At 48.8% G+C, this 19,096-nt stretch overlaps 2 protein-coding genes across 13 annotated transcripts in view; one reads left to right on the forward strand and one right to left on the reverse strand.

Moving 5' to 3' along the window:
• The window catches only part of Tmem45b (transmembrane protein 45B), a 37,901-nt gene extending 26,703 nt beyond the window's left edge, over positions 1–11,198 (forward strand). For 2 of the 6 annotated variants that reach the window (XM_063256075.1, XM_063256076.1), the window contains exons 3-7: positions 521–708; positions 1,484–1,690; positions 2,186–2,370; positions 2,739–2,884; positions 8,650–9,141. In XM_063256075.1, coding sequence (XP_063112145.1) covers positions 528–708; positions 1,484–1,690; positions 2,186–2,370; positions 2,739–2,884; positions 8,650–8,890 — 960 coding nt within the window. In that variant the 5' untranslated portion in view covers positions 521–527 and the 3' untranslated portion in view covers positions 8,891–9,141. The other 4 variants (XM_063256078.1, XM_063256077.1, XM_063256079.1 and 1 more) reach the window with 4 other exon arrangements.
• Positions 1,660–19,096, reverse strand: part of Nfrkb (nuclear factor related to kappaB binding protein) — a 36,939-nt gene continuing 19,502 nt past the window's right edge. For 5 of the 7 annotated variants that reach the window (XM_063256071.1, XM_063256074.1, XM_063256072.1 and 2 more), the window contains exons 16-26: positions 18,632–18,806; positions 17,540–17,646; positions 16,681–16,804; positions 16,379–16,458; positions 16,036–16,256; positions 15,672–15,942; positions 15,003–15,215; positions 11,666–12,433; positions 9,258–9,364; positions 8,337–8,472; positions 6,825–8,225 (exon numbers count right to left, since the gene is read on the reverse strand). In XM_063256071.1, the coding sequence (XP_063112141.1) occupies positions 8,100–8,225; positions 8,337–8,472; positions 9,258–9,364; positions 11,666–12,433; positions 15,003–15,215; positions 15,672–15,942; positions 16,036–16,256; positions 16,379–16,458; positions 16,681–16,804; positions 17,540–17,646; positions 18,632–18,806 (2,328 nt within the window). In that variant the 3' untranslated portion in view covers positions 6,825–8,099. Of the gene's footprint in view, positions 2,518–6,431; positions 6,559–6,824; positions 8,226–8,336; positions 8,473–9,257; positions 9,365–11,665; positions 12,434–15,002; positions 15,216–15,671; positions 15,943–16,035; positions 16,257–16,378; positions 16,459–16,680; positions 16,805–17,539; positions 17,647–18,631; positions 18,807–19,096 lie in introns of those variants that run through there. The other 2 variants (XR_010049738.1, XR_010049739.1) reach the window with 2 other exon arrangements.

Raw genomic sequence — 19,096 nt, forward strand, 5'->3', positions numbered from 1 at the left:
TAGGGAAGATCACTGTGAGTCTGAGGCCAGCCTGAACTGCATAGCAAGACCCTGTCCCCAAAAAAACAACATAACAAAAACAAAAACAAAATAAAAGGAACCAGGAGATGAGGGCAGTGTGTGTTTTGCAGTCATTATGCACCGCAAACATGAACCAATAAAAACATTTTTTTAAGAAAAAGAAGTTTAAGGTCAGGTGCCAGCATCTGGTATCTGCTGAGGCTGAATTCTCTCATGGCCCAGGCCAACTCCCTCTACCAAGCCTCCTTTTAGGGCCCCTGGGCCCTCTCACAACGAAGGCCTCCTGTCTCAATCACCTCTTCCTCAGCCTTGTAAGCAGCAGTAGCTCTCCATCATGTTTCTCACTTGCAGGATTTCAACAACAGCTCAGAAAGGCTCATGAAAATGAGAGCTCTTCCTTGATGCTTAGGCTCTGACACCCTCAGGGACATGCTGTTTCCTGCCAAAAGATACACTTCACATAGCCCGCTAACAGCTGACCGCAACTTCTGTGTCCTAGAGTGAGGATGGCAAACTTCAAGGGCCACGCCCTCCCGGGGAGCTTCTTCTTGATAATTGGCCTGTGGTGGTCAGTGAAGTACCCGCTGAAGTACTTTCACCAAAGAGGGAAGAAGAACAAACTGGACCACCTTCAGCAGCGTCTTGAGCTCATTGAAGCCACGATCAAGACTCTGTTCTCAGCCATTGGTAAGCATGGGTTTTTTGATCTAGGGAAATCTTCCCATTACACACAGAAACTTTAATGCATTTTCTGGATCCCATGAAATAGATGAATTAAAGATTCTGGGCCCCCTTCCCCAACATTCTGAACACCCAGCATGAAGGCAAACCTTCTGCCTTTCCCGAAGAGGTCATGCGAGTAGAAGGGACACCGGAGAGCCACCCCAAGGTGCAGCTCTTTGCAGCTGGCTTGACTCGCCTCTCCTTGTATGCAGTATGGGTCTGCCTCCAGTTTTTGTGCCCTCCGGAGGAATTCAGTTCCAAGCTTGCTCTGACCAAGGAAGGGCGCTCTCTGAAGTCTGCCCTGATAGAGTCCCCTCTCCCATCAGTGTTCAGGTTCTGCATTCAGTCTCACTGTCCTTCCCAGCAACACTTTAACTGCTCACTTGGCAGGACAGCCCAAAGCTGTACCAGCCACTGTCACTGAGTAACGATGCCTTGTTTTCATCTCTGCTGCTGGCTAAACGCCCTGGGGAGCTGTGTGTGGCTGTTTCTATAGCTTTTTTCCCGTCTCCAACCCCCCAGTGGAACAACATCAGCCAGGTGTCTACACAGATCACCCCGCAAATACCTTTTCTATATTGAAGTAGCTGCACCTGAGGTAGCATAGTAAGCGCGCCGACCTGTGGGCCACCATCACCGCATCTGGACTCTGTTTATGCTGTTTGTTTTCTTTTCTGTCTCCTATTTGTCTCAAAGCTACTTGGTCTTCCCTCTTCACTTTCTGCCCGTTTTTCTGTAGGGATCTTGGCAGAGCAGTTTGTTCCTGATGGGCCCCATCTCCACCTCTACCATGAGAACCACTGGGTAAAACTAATGAACTGGCAGCACACAACCATGTACTTGTTCTTCGGAGTCTCAGGAATCATTGACATGCTCACCCTCCTCATCGCTCACATCCCCTTGGGTGTGGACAGATTGGTTTTGGCGATGGCAGTCTTTATTGAAGGTAATAGAGAGACATACACAATGTATGAGGATCAGAGTACAAACGTTCACAAATAAAGCAGTCACAAGGACCTTCACAGAAGTGGCTCAATGCTCCGGGAAGTGGGAGAGTAGCCCTTTTGGTTTGGAAGAAAAACTCTACAGCTCACACCCTGCAGTGTTACTGTCCAGCCTCCAAGACAAATCTTAGGAGACCCACTGTACTAGTCAGCTTCTGTCCTTATAATGAAATACCTGCTGTAGACTATAAAGTCAGACTCCTACCATGGATTCTGTAGATACTCAGAAGTTACGTTTTCTGCTAGTCTTTATACCCACAAAATTACATGCATCTGTTTGTTGCCTTGCAATGTTACATAAACTGACTTCCCAAATGCTAAAGAACCTAGCCTTGAGACAGGGATAGGAGGAAATCCCAATAGTCGAACAGCCCAGGGTAATCATCTGCAAGTGGAAAAAAGCAAGTCTCTGATGAGTGTCCTTTGGTTCACTGTAGGTTTTCTCTTCTACTACCATGTTCATGACAGACCTCCGCTGGACAAACACATCCATTCACTCCTGCTGTTTGCTTTGTTTGGAGCAAGTATCAGTATAGCCCTAGAGGTGATCTTTCGGGACAACATTGTGCTGGAACTATTCCGAACCAGCATCCTCATCTTCCAGGGAACCTGGTTCTGGCAGGTGAATACTCCCACCAATGGTCTCCATAGGGCCTTTGCACATGCCCAGGGGAAGTCCTCAGGGTGACATGATGTCTGAAAACACAGGCACAGGAATGGGTTTAGATGGCCTTTTTATTCTCCTCGTGTCCACTTCTCCATTAATGTCCTGCTGGTGCATAAACAAGAACCTGTGTACCTTACATGGCAAGCACCACTGCCTGATATGGGACCATCTTACTAAACTGCCCGCATGAAACACAGGCCCTGAGCTTCTGCTGTGTGAGGGAGTTAGGCAGGGTGCGAGCCACACTGGTGGCCATGGAAGAAGCCCAGGCTGCTTCTTAGCACAACTAACCACAAAACCAATCTCTCCATTTAACCCACCAGATTGGATTTGTGCTCTTTCCTCCTTTTGGGACACCTGAATGGGACCAGAATGACATGGACAACATCATGTTCATCACCATGTGCTACTGCTGGCACTACCTGCTTGCCCTCTGCATTGTGGCCCTGAACTACTCTCTCGTTTACTGGTATGGCTGAGGGGAGGTTTTCCATCCTAGGTCCACGTTTAATATGTGCTAATGACACATCCAACTTTGAGGAGGACACTACAGTTACAGGTCTCCACGCCGCATTTTCAAGTGTGGGTAATGAGGCTTGGTGCAGTTAATGATGTGAGTCCCAGCCAACTTTTAAACCTGCGGTGAAACTGGGGGAAACTGAGCTGCAATCAGCGCCAATGTATAGACCCTGTTCTGCCACTTCCTCCTGGGCCCATCAGTGACCTCTGCGCCTGCCTTGCCCTCTCCTTAGAAATCTACCACGACAGCCAGAGCAGAAAGGGCTCTTCGAAGTGCTTGTCAGCAGGGTGGAGACTGAAACGACGATTACTTCCCAGGCATGCACTGTGCCAGGCACTGCAGCCCATATGACCCATTCTGTCCTCTCCGTTTTATGATGTCCTGTTAAAGTTTTACAGCAGGAGAAACCAAGTGTGCAGCAGGCTGAGTGATTAACCTAGGTCACCCACCTAGTAAATGGCAGCACCTTGCTGCACAAGGTCACTTTTACCACGTGGAGTTACGGTTCTACCGCCCTGGAACTGCCTTACTTCCCCAGACTCAGAGCAGACACCCTTCACCTAAATTCTTGCGCAGACCAACAGAACAGACTAAGGCCAAGGCTTCTCTCAGTTCTCTCTGGCCAACGACAGCAAACTGGGTGGCAGTGGACCTGAATTTAGTCTCAATGATTAAACATTCATTACCATGAGTCCCTTTATTACTGAAAAAGAAAACACTGGTAAGTCAGGTGTGTAAACCTCTAATCACAACAGTGAATACGGACACACAGAAGGATCAATAGATGGTCCTCCAGTGAGGGAACCAGAGACTGTTCTGGCTGGTCTAACTGGTTCTTATGATTTATCACAGCATTCTGACTCGGGTGAGGCGACCTGGAGGAGGAGAGATTATTGGGATTCAGAAGCTGAAGCCCGATCACACGTACCAGACTGCCCTTCTGAGTGGCTCGGATGAGGAATGAGAGGGGGCCACCCATCCCGCTGAGCCCCGAGGCTAAGTGCCTAAGGCTCCTGTCCCTGGCTCTGAGGCCCGCCTTGGATTGCTCCTACAGCACTGTATCTTTGCACCTCCTCACTTAATACGAAGTTGGAGGCTCTCATAGACAAAACTGTGTATCTTGCTGCTTGGGTTTTTGAATCATAACTTAAGACTGTTTAATACCCTTCATAACGAAAAACGAAGTGCCACCTCTAAGCAGCAAGCCTGTGTGTCTCCATGCACAGAAACTAGACTGAAAATCTAAACTAGTAAATTATTTTCTGGACCAAAGAGGGTACGAATCCGACAGGACATCATGCTGCTTTTGATAATCTGCCTCTTTTTCTCCAAAGTAGGTACTTTCTTGTCAAAAAGACATTAGGAGCTATGTGAACAGCAGTGCCTTTGGCTTAGAACTGTAATTCTAACTTTGGTATTTTTTAAAAAACAAACGCTATTCAGACTTTGGTATCATAAATGTTGTTAAATATTATCTAACTAATCATATCAGAACACTGCAGTTCCACTGTTAATAAGGTACAGAACGAGGCCAAAGGTAATTTTTTTAATCAGGAAGCTACTTAGCAGCCGACCTGAGAGCTGGAATCTGCTGTCCTGACTTTGCAAAGCTTCCCTAACACAGGAGGCACATAGGAGGTAAACAGGAATCTGGGTAATAAGGTAGCAAAAACGACGTCAGGTTACATAGAGCTTGGGCTTTAACACAGCTGAAAGCAAAGACTATGGATTCTGAATTAGTAATTTAAGTCTTGATTCTGGGTCTGTTTTTTCTTTATTCCTTCAAAAGGAAGATTTTATTACACATAATAATTTATAATTTATTACATGTAAGAATCTATTAAAACACTTTTCCCCAGCACTGAAATGGCTCTAAGAATTAATCCAGTATGAGTTCAGAAAGGAGCTGAGACTGCTATTAGGGCGAAATTTCCAGGCAGTTATATTCAGTGATGGGCTCTGTGAATGCTAAGTGCAAACCACAAGAGGAAGGAAGGGACGAGTCTGCCATCCGGAAGGCAAAGGCACTTTCCAGGGAAGCACCAGAGGTATGAGCGGTCATGGGGACTGAGATGTGTTCTGTATGTAAGTGGAGAAAAGTGGGTCAGCACAAGGTGAGGGAAACCAGAGGGTCCCTTCTAGGTGCACGGCGCTTCTCCATGTGAGACGCACTCTAACTCACCTGGCACTGATCATTGCCGACACCCTAAGCACACAGGGTCCCCCAGATGCTGGTTAGTTAAAGGTACACAGCTACCACATGGCAAAGCCAGTCTCTAGTCTGACTGGACCATCCAGTGACTGGACCATCCAGTCTTTCTCACCATCCCACCCTACATCATGCAAGTCCAGCAGCATTTACACAAAGCTCTGCACACCCTCTAGAAGGAAAACTGTACTTACAGGAATAAGCAGTCAGACTTCCAGAGCTGAAACACAGCTTAGGGGTTAAGAATGAGCTGCTGAACATTATTAACTTATTATTATAGAACTCCCCTTTCAGGATCTAGCTCAATTCCTCAGCTGAGCAGGAACTCAAACATCCAAGCAAATAGTACCGGGGACCTATTATTAAAGGTGATCCAAAGTGTGCTTTCCTTAGCAACAGAGGTAGCAAAGTAAACCTATTCTCTGCCTTACTGTCACAGAAAAGATGCACATGTGAGATTTCTTAAGTGCAAAATACTTTAATGTATTCTCCAAGTTAAAGACTAAAGTATAAACTATTAAAATTTCTTTTGGTGTCCTTCACACAGCCTGGTTTGGGATATCATCATGGCAGTGCCCGACCCGGCATAAATACGCTTAAATATGCTATTAAAGTAGTCATCGAATCCTGCCTTCAGTGTGTGGTCTGAATAATTTTAGTAACATCTGCCAATCGGAAGCTTCATTGCTCAGTGACTGCCACCAACAGCTCGACAGGAACTGCCCTGCACACAGCCCCAAAGCTTGGAGCCCCGGAGTCTGCTCAAAAGACGCATGTGTGTGCCAACACTGGTGCCATCTCTGGGAACAGCCCCACACTAATGGCCTAAAGCAGGCTGCACGTGGCCTCCTGTTCTCAAGAGGACCGGCAGCCCCGTGACTTCAGCACGCAGAGGTGTGAGGTAGGGCTGGGCTGAATGCCAGAGCTACTTTTGTGTGGGATACTTTGTTAAACACATTCAGAGGGGTTTGTTTTTAACTTGTAGCAATATCTGAGACAGGATACCTCAAATTTCTGTGTCTTGTTTAGAAATAGTCACATGGCTTTTATGTGAAAATGCCTCTGGAAATTAACAATTATGTGCAAATCTGAGCACTATAAAACACACACAAGCTCTCCCGCCCTCGGGTGAAAGGCCGTTCCCCTCGCTTCAGTCCCGTCTCCCACCCTCCCCAGGCTTATTCCAGGCCAGTCTTCTCTACCCATCAGGAGTTCCCTCTTAGCTCATCATCCCTGCTCCATGGAACGGACCTTTCTACCTCCCAACCTCACCACCCCAAAGCTCACCGCAGTATCCCAGCCACCTCCCTCAGAAGGCAGCAGAAAGGGAATGTAGGATCAGGAACCCGGATTCTCATCTTGTTCTCTTCTTCAACTCAGACACATCTTCACAGTTAGCCGAAGACGACGACATCTATTTGACAGATTTTTTTTTTTTTTTGGTGATGCTAGGGATTAAATCCAGGGCCTCGTGCAAGAGCTCTACCACTGAGCCACATGCCCAGCCCTATGTAACAGGATTTAAGAACCAAATTAAATGGTAGAACGCTGGGGCAACCAACAAGTCACTCAAACCCTCCTCTGCCACCTGCCCAGTCACCCACCTCCAGGCCAGCACCATCCGAATCACCCATTCCCACTTAGCTCCCCTCTGACCCCACAAAAGATAATCACTACAGGTTCATGGATTAAAGGCAAAGTTTTAATAATTTGGACATTTTTGAGATAGGGAAATCCTGTCACTGCAGAAAAGTCTGCCCATCCACCTCTGCCACACAACGAACCCATTCACTAGTGCCACCTGTACTCAGGGCTCAGACCTTGTCCCAAGCTCTGCCTACAGCGGCCCACAGGCTGAAAAGTGGAAAGCAGCCAGCAAGAAACAGCTTCCAGGCCAGCCTGACCTCTCGTGCAGTAGAACTGCCAGGCCACACCCGACCCTGCACCTCTGACCACTCTCCTCTGCCAATACCCTGTGGAGCAGAGGTCAACCAGGTTTATTCTCGAAGGGCTACAGAAGAAACCGTAGGGGTCTGAGGGCCATTCAGGCCCTATAGCCTCCATTAATTCTGCCCTCTATTTGAAGGCATCATAAATACTATCTAAATGGATGAGGACAGTTTTGTTTACAGAAACTGGTGGCCTGTGCCAGTGGTCTAATACGTGACTCCTGCTCTACAGAAAAACAGAACGTACAAACGTCTGAACTCACACAAGTCTGTACTACAAAAGCAGCATCCTGCTGTCACTCCTCTGCCCGTTCCACGGCTCTGGGCTTCGTGTGAATGGCTCTTCCGCAGTCCGTGTTGGAGCATAAAAGCAGGGACCATGATTAGTTCCAAGCCTCTTCAAGAGGCAGGGCCAAACTAATCCTGCTTCAGGGAACCCGCACCACCTCACTTCACAGTTTCCCACCTCACAGCCTTGCAATTATACCAACTTAACAAACTTCTTGCTATTTTCTCATTCTAGCCAAAAGAGTAACTTATCAGCTCGGGGTACAGGCAGCCCTAGAGCCCAGGCTTCTATTTGACAAAGATGTACGATAGATTCTTTAAAAAAATAAGTTACATAAAATTTTCTGGACACAAATCTCATATCAAGACCTCAAGTCATAAAGACCAGAGGCTAAAAAATACAGCTGTCATGTCCAACGAGGCTCATTCACTGCCTGCCCACCCTGTAAGCCTTCCCTACTCTCAGGAGAGAACTTTGGCTTCTATGCTGGAACCGGGATCTCCCCACTCTACCGGAACCTTCCCCTGGACTGGTGCAAGGCAGTCAGCCCGAGCTGGGGTTTGACCTGGAGCACAGCAGCAGAACCCAGGCCATTCTCGCCTTCCTCTTCCCGCTGGCCTGCCTCAGACAGACCAGCTCGGGGCAGACACAGTCCCCTGCTGCCTGCCTTCCAGCCAGAACAGATCAGGTGTGCTCCCTTATGGAAGCCACTCTCAGTCATTGCTGTTCAGGTGCCTGTTTAGGAGATGGAGCAGTGGTCACCACAACAGTGGAGACAGCTTTGGAGGAACCAGCTGCTGTGCCCTGCTGGAGGTGGGAGGCGGGAACAGTCTGGATGCGCACCTGTTGGAGAGACAGAAGACCTGATCGGCAGACGGCAGATGCACCTACCAGTTAGGGACCTGAGAGTAACTGCAGGAAACACTGGACCATGCAGCGCTGCCTCAGCCTTACCTGTGTGGCCTGACCTTGCTGCTGAAGCTGCTGTAGCTGCTGTGCAGTGAGGAAGCTGACAGGTTTGTTGCCAGCGATGAGCTTGGTACCTGCTGGCATGGTTGTGAGAATGATATTGCGGCCCAAGCCACTGAGGCTGCAGAGGGAAAGCAGATGTAGGGGAAACTGCATCACAGGGTGTTCCTCCAGCCCAGGCCCAGCACATGACTGGGGTCAACAGGGAGGGCCAGTGCCTCGTGAAATTCCAGCCTTCTGGGTTCAACTGGAAGCAGCATTGAGACCATCTTCTTTCTGCCTCTGCCTCTCACTGCAGGAGCCCCCAGTGTATTCATAGCCCAAGGCTCTGCGCCTTACTAAGCAGCAGTAAAGCAAGGCCCCGAAAGCGTGCTCCGGACAAGGCGCCCCTCCCTGGCTCACCCCAGTGGAACACACCTGCGGCCCCAGCTACGCAAGAGACCGAAGCAGAAGGACTGCTTGAGCCTAGAAGTTCTGGGCCTGCTATCTCTTCAGAAGAGAAAGAGCCCCTGCCCAATGGCTTCTTCACACACGCTTGAGACCGCTGGACTCATCTCACCATGCTCTTTGTTTCTAAGTCAGGGACACAGGAAACTGTCACCTGTCCGAGGGGAGGCTCCTTAGTCCAACCAAAGCCCACATCACCAGTCCTGCACCTCCCAAGCTCCTTCTCCTTTGCTTTTCTACCACTGAATGTATTACTTTTTTAATAATTCCTCCCCTACTCTACCATGTCAGCTTGAATGGTAACAGACGTTCAATAAAGATTACTAATGAGCTCAAAGAGAAAGAGACGGCAGGGTGGGGGGAGGAACACAGCCAAATTTCCATTCTGTGAGAAGGTCGGGTGTTAGAAGCACCCCCAGGCCCTGCTGAGTTGGGTCCTTCACTGCAAGCAGCACTCACTTGGCTCCAAGGTTGCCTTTGATGATGGGGGCCGTGACCACGCTCTTGCCCTTCATTGGCTGGCTAATCACCGACAGCGGCACTGTGATCCGGGTAGGCAGCTTCCCCTACAAAGAAAGAGCAACCAGTTTTGATGGCATAGCAAGAGATGAGAGAAACCAAATGTCACCCTGAGAGGACGAGAAGGGAGCAGCCAGCTCTATGGCTGCTTTTAGCCCCTGTTCCTACCAGGAATTTAGACTTAGACAGCCTAAGAAAGCAGTTCACATGCCATTCGGGTGTCCGGTGACCTTTTACGCTACCTACTGGACAGCTTCACCTATCTGCTTTCATTAGGATAAAACCTGTTCCCGAAGCACAAAGATAAGTATGTGTTCACTCATGCACACTTCCAGGTTCTGAGCCCAAGGGCAGCCTGCACTCCGTGGTGCTCCCCAGTACCTGGCAGCACAGGAACGGTGATAAAACCAACAGGAAGAAGGACAGCGTGCTCAGGAGTTAATGCGCAAGTGCAGAACCAGCCCTCACAGGAATGCAGGCTCAGCGGGGGAGAACTGCAGAGCACACATGGCAGCACATGGAGGAGGACAGAGCACATTCTCCAGGTGCTTTCTGCTTCTCCCAGAACTGAGAGAGGTTAGTTTGGGGACACTAGTAATAAACTTGATCAAGTGGAAAGTGCAACCCCAAAGCTAGTCAGGCCCGAGAAAAACCATAAACAAGGAAGACGGGAGAAACAGAGAAAGCTGAGGCTCTCAGGGGTTTTGGGAGTAGTAAGATTGTCATTGCATCCACCACCTGTTCTCAGGCTGCCTCATTTCTAACACTTGTTTGCTTGGTTGGATTTTTGTGTGTGATGCTGAGGAACAAACCCAGGGATTCAGACATGCTGGGCAAGGGCCCTACCACCGAACTCCTATAAAACCCAGTGTTTCACATTTATACACAGTGAAATCTGGTGCAGATTAAACCTGGTGGCATCTCCCTCCAGGAGACTAACTATGAAGCAGCAGGCATGCACACTGCTGCGGGGCTCACACCACGTCTGCTGAGAGCCTCACAATCTCTGGCCCATTACATACAGATGGCAGCAAGCAGAGACACCTCAAGCTGCTGCCTCCACAGGGATGCACTCATGACTATTTCCTTCTTGAAGGGCATTTATGACAGGCTGGATCAGCAGTACAGTTACTACAACTAGCTTAACTAGGTGGCTGGATAGGAAAAAGGCACTTCCCATTACTTCCTGCCCCTGCAAATACTCTCAGCTGTGTTTGCCTAGACTGAACATGACAAGAACACCCCAATGCAGACTTCTGTATCAGGAGATTTAAGAGCAAGGAGAGGAAAGCAGTTTCCCTACTTTTTTCCTTCTTCATGTGTGATACAGAAAGCTAAACAATGTCCTTTTAACCCATGGTCAGGGTTACTGGTCTGCTTACTTTATTATGTGTATCCTCCTTCCTTTATGCTCAGTATGGCCAAAAAAAAAAGACAAACTAGAAGACATTTCCATACATATACAGTTATAAAGCGCTGCCTTCAACAACGTGAAAAAGCCAAACACTGCAAGCCTAGCCAAGGCCTTCACATCACTAGAGAACAGGCCAGGCTCCACATGAACAGGTGCTCAACCTCGTTGGGGATCAGGAAGCAACACTGGCAAAGAACTGCTTTCCACCAGAAAGGCAGGAACACAGTTAACAAACTTTCCACTTGAACCCACCAGGCCTGACTGCTACCAGAGGTGGCAGCAGGCTGCCCGGCCAACACGTGAGTTGATGTGGCCCGCGTGCCAATGCAACTGGAGCACAAAAGCACTCAGAGCACGCACCTTTATGATGCATCCTAGCCATCAGTCTCCACTTCAGGAATACCCACACATGTTCAGGCACACGTACGAGGGCCTGTCCCGTGCGCTGGGTATCCTGAAGTACAATCCATTCTATGGATTATCTGAGTACAGCCTAGAACAATTCCCAAGATATTTTAAAAAAAAGCAATTTTATATGGCTGGGAGGAGCTCTCAGAAGTCTCAGGGTTTGGTTTTGTTTTCTTTTCTTTCCTTTAAACTATATGTATACAAATGAAAACACTCAGGGAAAGGACCAGAAGGGTAACGACACGTTAGCAACAGTGACTAGCCCTTGTGAAGAGAGAACTGGAGTGGCAATGGAAGAAATCCTACATTTTACCGTGAGCTTCCAGCACCATTAATATTTTATAAGAACGCATGCATGACTACGTTTCTGTAAGTTTTGTAAGTTTCAAAAGAAAACAACAACGAAGTCTCCCAGTCAGCAAATCTATTTGGGTCAAATGAGCCCATACGGATAGGGTTTCTATTTCCACTTCTACAGAGAAGTTCCCTGAGCAGAGGGCTGCTTTTTAACACCGATGCTACTCACAGCCTGGGACGTGGACACAACTGTGGTGCCGACAGGGACTTGCCGCACAGTGGGGGCTCCTGTCCCGATGCTGATGGGGGTGCTTGTGGCCCCAGAAGCCACAGCCACAGTCTTGGACATGGCAGCGCTCATACTAGGCAAAGACACTGCTGGAGAATGGACAGTTCCAGACCCGCTGGCTACTGAGGCCCCTGGCTTGGCATGGGCTGCAACGGTGATGGTCTGGCCTGCTTTGGGAGGCATCACACCCAGGCCCTGCACGATGCGGATTGTGGCAGCTGGTTTTGCTTCTGACGAGGCCACTGTGTTTTTTCCCTTCTGATCTGCCACGCTCATGCCCAAGGCTGGCATCAATCGAAAAGCTGAGCTTGAGGCTTCTGTCGGCTTGAGGTCAGGTGTCACTTTGACCACGGTGGTACCTGCTGGGGCGGAGGCAGGCGCACTGGCAGAGCTGGCCCTGGCAGGGCTCTCGGCAGCATGCACAGGATTGGAGGTGACATGTAGGGTAGCAGAGATGCCTTTGCCTGCAGTGCCACTTCCTGTCCCGAAGAGGTCCTGGGTCAATTTGACAGTGGTAACCTGGGACTTGGCCAACGTGGCCATCATGTCCGGAGTGATTCGCAGAACCGTCTGGCCCTTAGCATCTGTGGTGATAGAGGAGGGAGGCAGCCGCAGCACATCCTTACCCTGGATACGGAAGTTAGTGGCTGTGAGTGGAATGCTGTTGCCTGTCTGGGGCTTCACACCAAGCTGCCCAGTGATAGCCACCTGGATGGGGGAGACGTACACTGATAAAAGGATCCATGACGCTAACCGGGTTACACAGCAGCATCCGGCAAATCTCCACATAGCTTTAATTCTTATTTTGAAAAATGGTAAACATGCACATCAACAGAGAAAAATGTAACAAACCCATATCATTTACTCAGCAACCGAAGTAATCACTTTATGGGTCTTGGTTTATCTTTCCCCGCTTCTGGGAGATAGGAGTAGGAGACTGGAATCTTGTGAGGGGCCTTTAGGGGGCAAAGTTCTGGGAGTAAACCTAAAACCTCACCACTGAGCTACATCTACACTGGAGCACTTCAGGGTACCACAGTTTTCCAGAAATAAGACCTAACTGAAAACAAGCCCTAGAATGGTATGTCAGGGTGCTCAAAATATAAGCCATACCTCTAGAACAAGACCCAGTTAGTTTCACTAGCCAATCAGATGCATTCAGTCCACCCACTACAACACACAGCGAGTGTGCTATAACATTCATATACAGTTAAACATAAATAATTCTCATGGACATTAACACTTCAATGACAGTACAAATTATAATTAACATTTGTAAATACTCAAGCAGGCACCTATGAATAATAAATTCCTATGCAAATAAGTGAACTCAAGCCTTACTGCTGAGTGACCATCGGATACAAACACAATATGCAGGCACCACGCACAGGTGACAGACAGACGTGGCTGTGTCTCCTGTGACTCTTCCTGATTCAATACATCCTGTGTGGCACTGGACACACTTAATACATCTGTGTGAAATAAAGAAGTGTTTTCTGAATTCTGGTGCCGCGATTTTGCACCGTTCCTGTGCACAGCCTCACTCTCGGCCATCACCATTTTTGCGGCCACTCCTGTCTCACGTCCTCAGTGAACACTGCAAAGCCGCCTGCGAGGCCATGCCTTGGGGAAGAATGCACGGGTTAGAATCACGCACGGCTGTGTTGCTAATGCACTGTGAGGAGGTTACATGAGCAAGAAGGAAGCTCTTCTCCTGGACATGAGAGGCCAGGTCAGCAATCAGAGAGGAAACGCAGCTGCAAGAAATTTAGGCCAGAATCCAGGGTTTGGAGAGTTAGGATCGTATTCCAGAAGAAGGCACAACCACATCTGAATAAATGTACATTTTGTACTTGAAAAAATATAGTGCTGTACATGAAAAAAAATAAGACATCCCCTGAAAACAAGTTCTACTGTGTCTTTTGGAGCAAAAATATGTAAGACCCAGTCTTATCTTGGCAACCCAAGATTCATCACCGTACCACTTAAAACTTGCAAATATACCTCCAAACTTGAAAAGATACTTTTAAAATAAAAACTACTCACAATCCCAATGTTACTATTACCCACCATAATCACGCCGGCACACTTGTGTTCCCCAACTGTCTCACACGTGACTGCTGGTGGACGGGCCGCCTCCATTCTGAAAGCAGCAGCACAGCACGACACCTTTGAGCAGGAGCCAGCCTGGTCCCGAACACCCACTCCCCAAAGGCCGATCCCAGGAGCCACAGCTCAGGCCCCACCCTGCTCAGGGCTTCCTATCTCTGGTCCCTCTGGTGCTGTGCTGCAGAGACGCCAACATGCCAGGTACCAAGGGCTCTGCTCCACACCTTCCTCCCTACTCCACTCCCACTCACATTCCTTGCCAGCCCAGTTCTCTGCTCTTCAGATGCGAAATTCCTCTAAAAATTACCTAGCCTTACCGTCTCCGCTTTCTCACCTTACTCTCCTTTGAACCCACTTCTAAGCATCCCACAAGCCTCTTCCAGCTTCATCCACTCCACACAGGAGCTGCTTCTTGATGTAGCCCTATCTCTTCGCCTTAGGAGAACCTGAGCTTCCCAAAGGCACGAGCTCAGTTAATTAATACACTACACACTCCTCAAACCCTTACACAGTGCCTGCCACACGGAAGGAAACTGGGTCACTGAAAGAAAGGTTAGGTCATCATTGTGTGGCTCTATTTCCTCACCTATAAAATGCGTGTAAAGGGCTGGGGATTTAGCTCAGCAGCATAAGCACCTGCCTTGCAAGCAGGCAGTCGTGAGTTCGATCCCTGGTACCAATAAAAAAAGACCAAAAAAAAAAAAAAAAATGCCGTGTAAAGTGCCTCCCCATAGCGTCGAGACAGACCAACACCTAACAGTTCAATGAAGGTGTACACAAAGCACTCCTCTCAGTTCTAAATGCTAGTCTGCATCAAAATTCTTTAATACGCAATAGTTATCCTTCCACATTCACAACCAGGAAAGTTCCAGTGCGCTGACCTTTAGTGGTGATAAACTGAAAAACCAATAAAATATGATCATAAGAACTGAACTAAGTAAGTTCATGAAGCAGTAACTTTAAATCCAGAAATTCAACTATCAAATGCTGAATTATAAGGAAGCAGAAGAAATCTCTTGGGCATCCACAAAGGCTAGAGTGTCTTGGATGGGAACTCAATCCTAAGGGTCAAAGATGACAAATCTTCTCTCCACAGGCATATGACTGATTCAGGAAGCTAGCACCCAGAGACCCTCTGCTTCAGGACACAAGCGTCAGGCCTACCCACCTGCTTGATAATGTTCTGCCCTGTAACGTTTTGAATGACAGCAGTTGTGGAGGCACTTGGAGCCGAGCTTCCGGGAGAACTCGTGGCTGGCTTGCTCACAGGGCTGGCTGCGGCAGGGAGACTTGTCACAGTAAGCCCAGTCTGCCCAGGGCCAGGCCGCTGCACAGTAGCTGCTGTAGACTGCGCTTTGACAGGAACAGTGGTCATGACGGCCTAGTTCAAGACATGAGATCGAATGCTCGGTTGGACAGTGAGCTGGAGACCAGTACTGCAGCAGGGTCTCCCACGCTTCAGCCCCCAGGAGGGGCTCCTCACATTGCCTAAGGCTCAGCACACTGAAAACTCACACAACCGGCCAGTGGCGAGGCTAAGGACAATGGAAGGAAGCTGGAATGAGAATCTCAGGTTTGGACCCACATTCCACCTCTATGAGCACCCTGCCATTGGAATCCCGGATAAACCGCTAAACTGCTGAGAAGGCCTGATTCCAAGATGTCAAGAAGATAAGTGCCTAACTTGCTTTTACTATTAAGGAGTTATTTTAGTGAACTTCATTAGCAGCAACCACCACCTCACTTCCCCACTCCTTCCTGACGATGCCTCCTGACTCATCAGCCAACCTGGGGGTCCACTGCCCCTGTTTCTAACAACTTGAGCTTCCCTGTTTACCTGGGGCACTACTTTGGTCTGTGTGGCAGTGGCTGGCACCCGGATCTGTGGTCCTGCTGGCATCTGTGGCAGTGTCGGTGCTGGCCCTGCTGGCTGCTGGGGCACAGCAGGAAGGCTGGGCTGGGCCACCACTCGCACCTGGGGCAGCCCAGCAGAGCCAGAGTGGCTCACAACCCGGGCAGGCGCCTGAGAACTGGGTGGAGTCTGGCTGGACGCTGGGGAAAGCATCGTTCCTAACTGTGGCATTGTTGGCGAGGACACCAGAAGAACACTGTGAGGAAAATCAGGGAAAAACCATGAACAAAAGCTTAGGAGAACACAAAGGACTCTAGGAAAAAGCTAGAGAAAAAGCAGAGGCACTCACCCTGAGCTAGACTTTGCTGGTTCAGAGACAGAAGTAGGACCACTTTTGTTCACTGATGACACAGGAGGAGGGGAGATGGGTGTAGCAGGCAATGCTGGTGTGGTGGGCGTCACGGGTGTGACTGGGGTAGGCGGCATGCTGGAGTCACTGAGACTCATCTGGCTCTGCTCCGAAGTGCCACTGCTCAGGACCTTCATGGAGCTCTCCTTGTTACTGGATTTCTAGAGGAAGACACGGAGGAATTCACTGTAGGTATCTCAAGAACACAGGCCCTAAGAAAGCCAAGCTGGCATCCAGCTGGTCCACCCCAACCCCTCGGGCAGTGCTCATTGAGGTCACTCACCACCTTGGAAGGGGGCTTGGGCTTCTGCTGAAGGGCTTTCCTGGCTTTAGCTGCAGCTGCTTGTGCTTGGTGAATCCTCTCTGTGAACAAGAGCGGTAACTTCAGCAAGAGTTTGACCATGCAGCGTTAAAGAGGGGGGCTTAGGGTTATAAAAAACTGAGGCCTTGCTGCCAGCCTCACTGCTGGATTGGATCCTGCGTCCATAATCTCTTGCCCAAATGCCAAAGGGAAAAATAATGGAGCTAGGAAAGTCGGAAGCACCCCTAGTCTACCGGGACATGCTGCTCAGAGGCTACACATACCAAACTCCTCCTCACTCCGGTCACGATGCAGGTAGATCCACAACTTTCGTCCAATGTCATACTTTACACAAGGGTCTTTTTCATAATGTAGGCGATCCAGGGCACCACTCACGACTGTGTTCACCTAAGATCAGAGCAGGGCAAAGCAAAGGCCAAGTCAGGACCAACTGCAAGAAGCTGTTTGTACCCTAGAGAAAAATCACTGATCAAAGCTCTGATCTTCTGCAGCCCAGCAGTGTCTTTCTGATGGCCCACCAACACACTTAGCCAAACAGAACTCGCTGTGAACCTGCTGAGAAATTGATCTGCTCCTACTGTAAGGATGATGGGGACTCGGGACCTGCAGCAGTCTTTCCTGTACTAAGCTTGGGGTCAAATTTGTGCTTCGTTGACGAGTCTTTGGTTATCACTACTTGTATATTTCAAGATGCCCTTCACTTCTTTCTGTTTTTCATTGTTATTTTTTATTTGTTTGAGCAGGGTTCTCACTCTGTTCTCAGGCCAACTGTGAGCTTGTGAGCACCCCGCCCTGGCCTCTCCACCTTGATTAACACACTTGCCAACACACCTAGTTTTGTCAGTTGTTTAAAAATTTGTTTTAGGCACAAACACTTGTAATTTAAGGATTCAGGAGGATGAAGCAGGAGGGTCATAAGTTCAAGACCAGCCTGGGTTGCATAGAGAATCCATCTCAAATTCTTCTCCCCATGTTGAAAAAAAAGTTACATTAGCGCTTGTGGTGGTGAGTGTACGGCCCTAGATTTGCGCTTCAGCCCAAAAGAAAAAAGTGATGTATTTCCCAGTGAGTTTTCTTAAATCCACTCTGAGGCAAGCAATTCAAAGCCGTTTCCCAGCTTACCTGAGTGCTGGTGACGTCTGGAGCAAGAAACTGCGAGTCCTTGAGCAGCTCACAGATCTCTGCCCGCGTGCCTTCCCCGTTAGGCAGCCGGGCCGCAGCATCCCGCACTGACGTGCCAGAAAGCAAAGCCCAAGAGTCAGTCAGGTTCCGCTGAGGACTGACAGCCCAACCCAGGGTTCCTTTCCCAGGTTCCTGCTGCTCAGCCTCCCTGAAGAGCATTAGGAACTCACGCCCTCTGGTGGCCAGCGCCCTGCCACTGCAGTTTCCCACATTGCACTCAGGCAGGAGAAAGGGCAGCAGATGCCCTGGCACTCAGAGCAGCCCTAAACTTGGGGAAGAAAAATGCGGTATCTTCACTGAAATCTAGTGCTTCCTTCCATTATGAATAAAGCCTGTGAACCATGTAATGGAAGTCCTGTGACTTAATTAACACAACTCATACATTCTTACTTTACAGATAGTGAGGATTACTCAAAATATAATTTACATTCATTCCCATTTGGAAGTTATAGAAGTTGTAAGACCTGCCACTTAGTATCGTAACAAAAACACATATTTTTGCATATAAACTTTTTCTAACATCTTGATAGATTTTTTTCAATATAAATGATTTCCTTTGTAGCTTTAGGCTTTTATGCCTTTAAAAGTGTACTAAGGAGGGACCCACAGGTTTTTTTCTGCCAAGGGGATTCATGGCACCTAAAAATCATTAGGGAAGAAAATCCCTATCACTTACCCTAACTGTTTAGCTGGCCTGTGGGCAATTTCCAAATAAACATAAACATTAGCCTAACTAACTTGATGAAGAAACACCACCTTGTGGCTTTGATCTTTAGAACCAGATTCTCCACTTCATCTTTCCCACTACAAAGCCCCTACGCAGTAAGAAGCCTGACCCAGGAGAGGGAGGTGGGCAGGTGAGTGAGTTTGTGAGCAGAGGACATGGCTGTCGTTTGTTTTTTTTTTTTCCTGGTATCTGGGATTGAACTCACAACCTAGCACTTGCCAGGCAGGTGCTTATGGCCTCAGGACACAGTTGTCTTGAAAGAAGCTGCAGAGTGAAAATAAATCTCTGATAGATGCATCACATACCAAGAGACAGGATGGTGACATAGGCCGGACGGTCCGAGCGCAGCAGGGAGTGTTCTCGGGCCTTGTTGAGGGAGGTCTCCTTGTCAAACACACCCTTCACTGGCCCCACCACTGACTCGAAGCCGTGCATGCGGAAGGTGAATGCCTTGTGGGGCTGGCTGTATCTGTACCGCTCCTATGCAGAAGAAAGAGAAGGCTCCTGAGTCAGAACTAGGGGCTCCTCTTTGGAGCTCCCGTACAGTGAGGGGATCTGTGAGGGGAGAGATTACAACAGGAAGGAAACACGACTCCAGTGCAGGTCAACCTCAGCAGGAAAAGGACGCTCTTCTGCGCCCACTGGCAAAGCACAAGGAAATAAAATGCATTTTGCTGAAAGATCATCAACATGGTTCTCATCACTTATGGTTCTTCACATCACTCTCACCTGCACACTTCAGCCTCCAACAAGAATCAGACATCTCACCA

The sequence above is a fragment of the Cavia porcellus genome, unplaced genomic scaffold (genome assembly GCF_034190915.1).
Source record: "Cavia porcellus strain 051 isolate PalLab524CR breed Dunkin Hartley unplaced genomic scaffold, mCavPor4.1 scaffold_9, whole genome shotgun sequence".
Taxonomy (NCBI): Eukaryota; Metazoa; Chordata; class Mammalia; order Rodentia; family Caviidae; genus Cavia; species Cavia porcellus.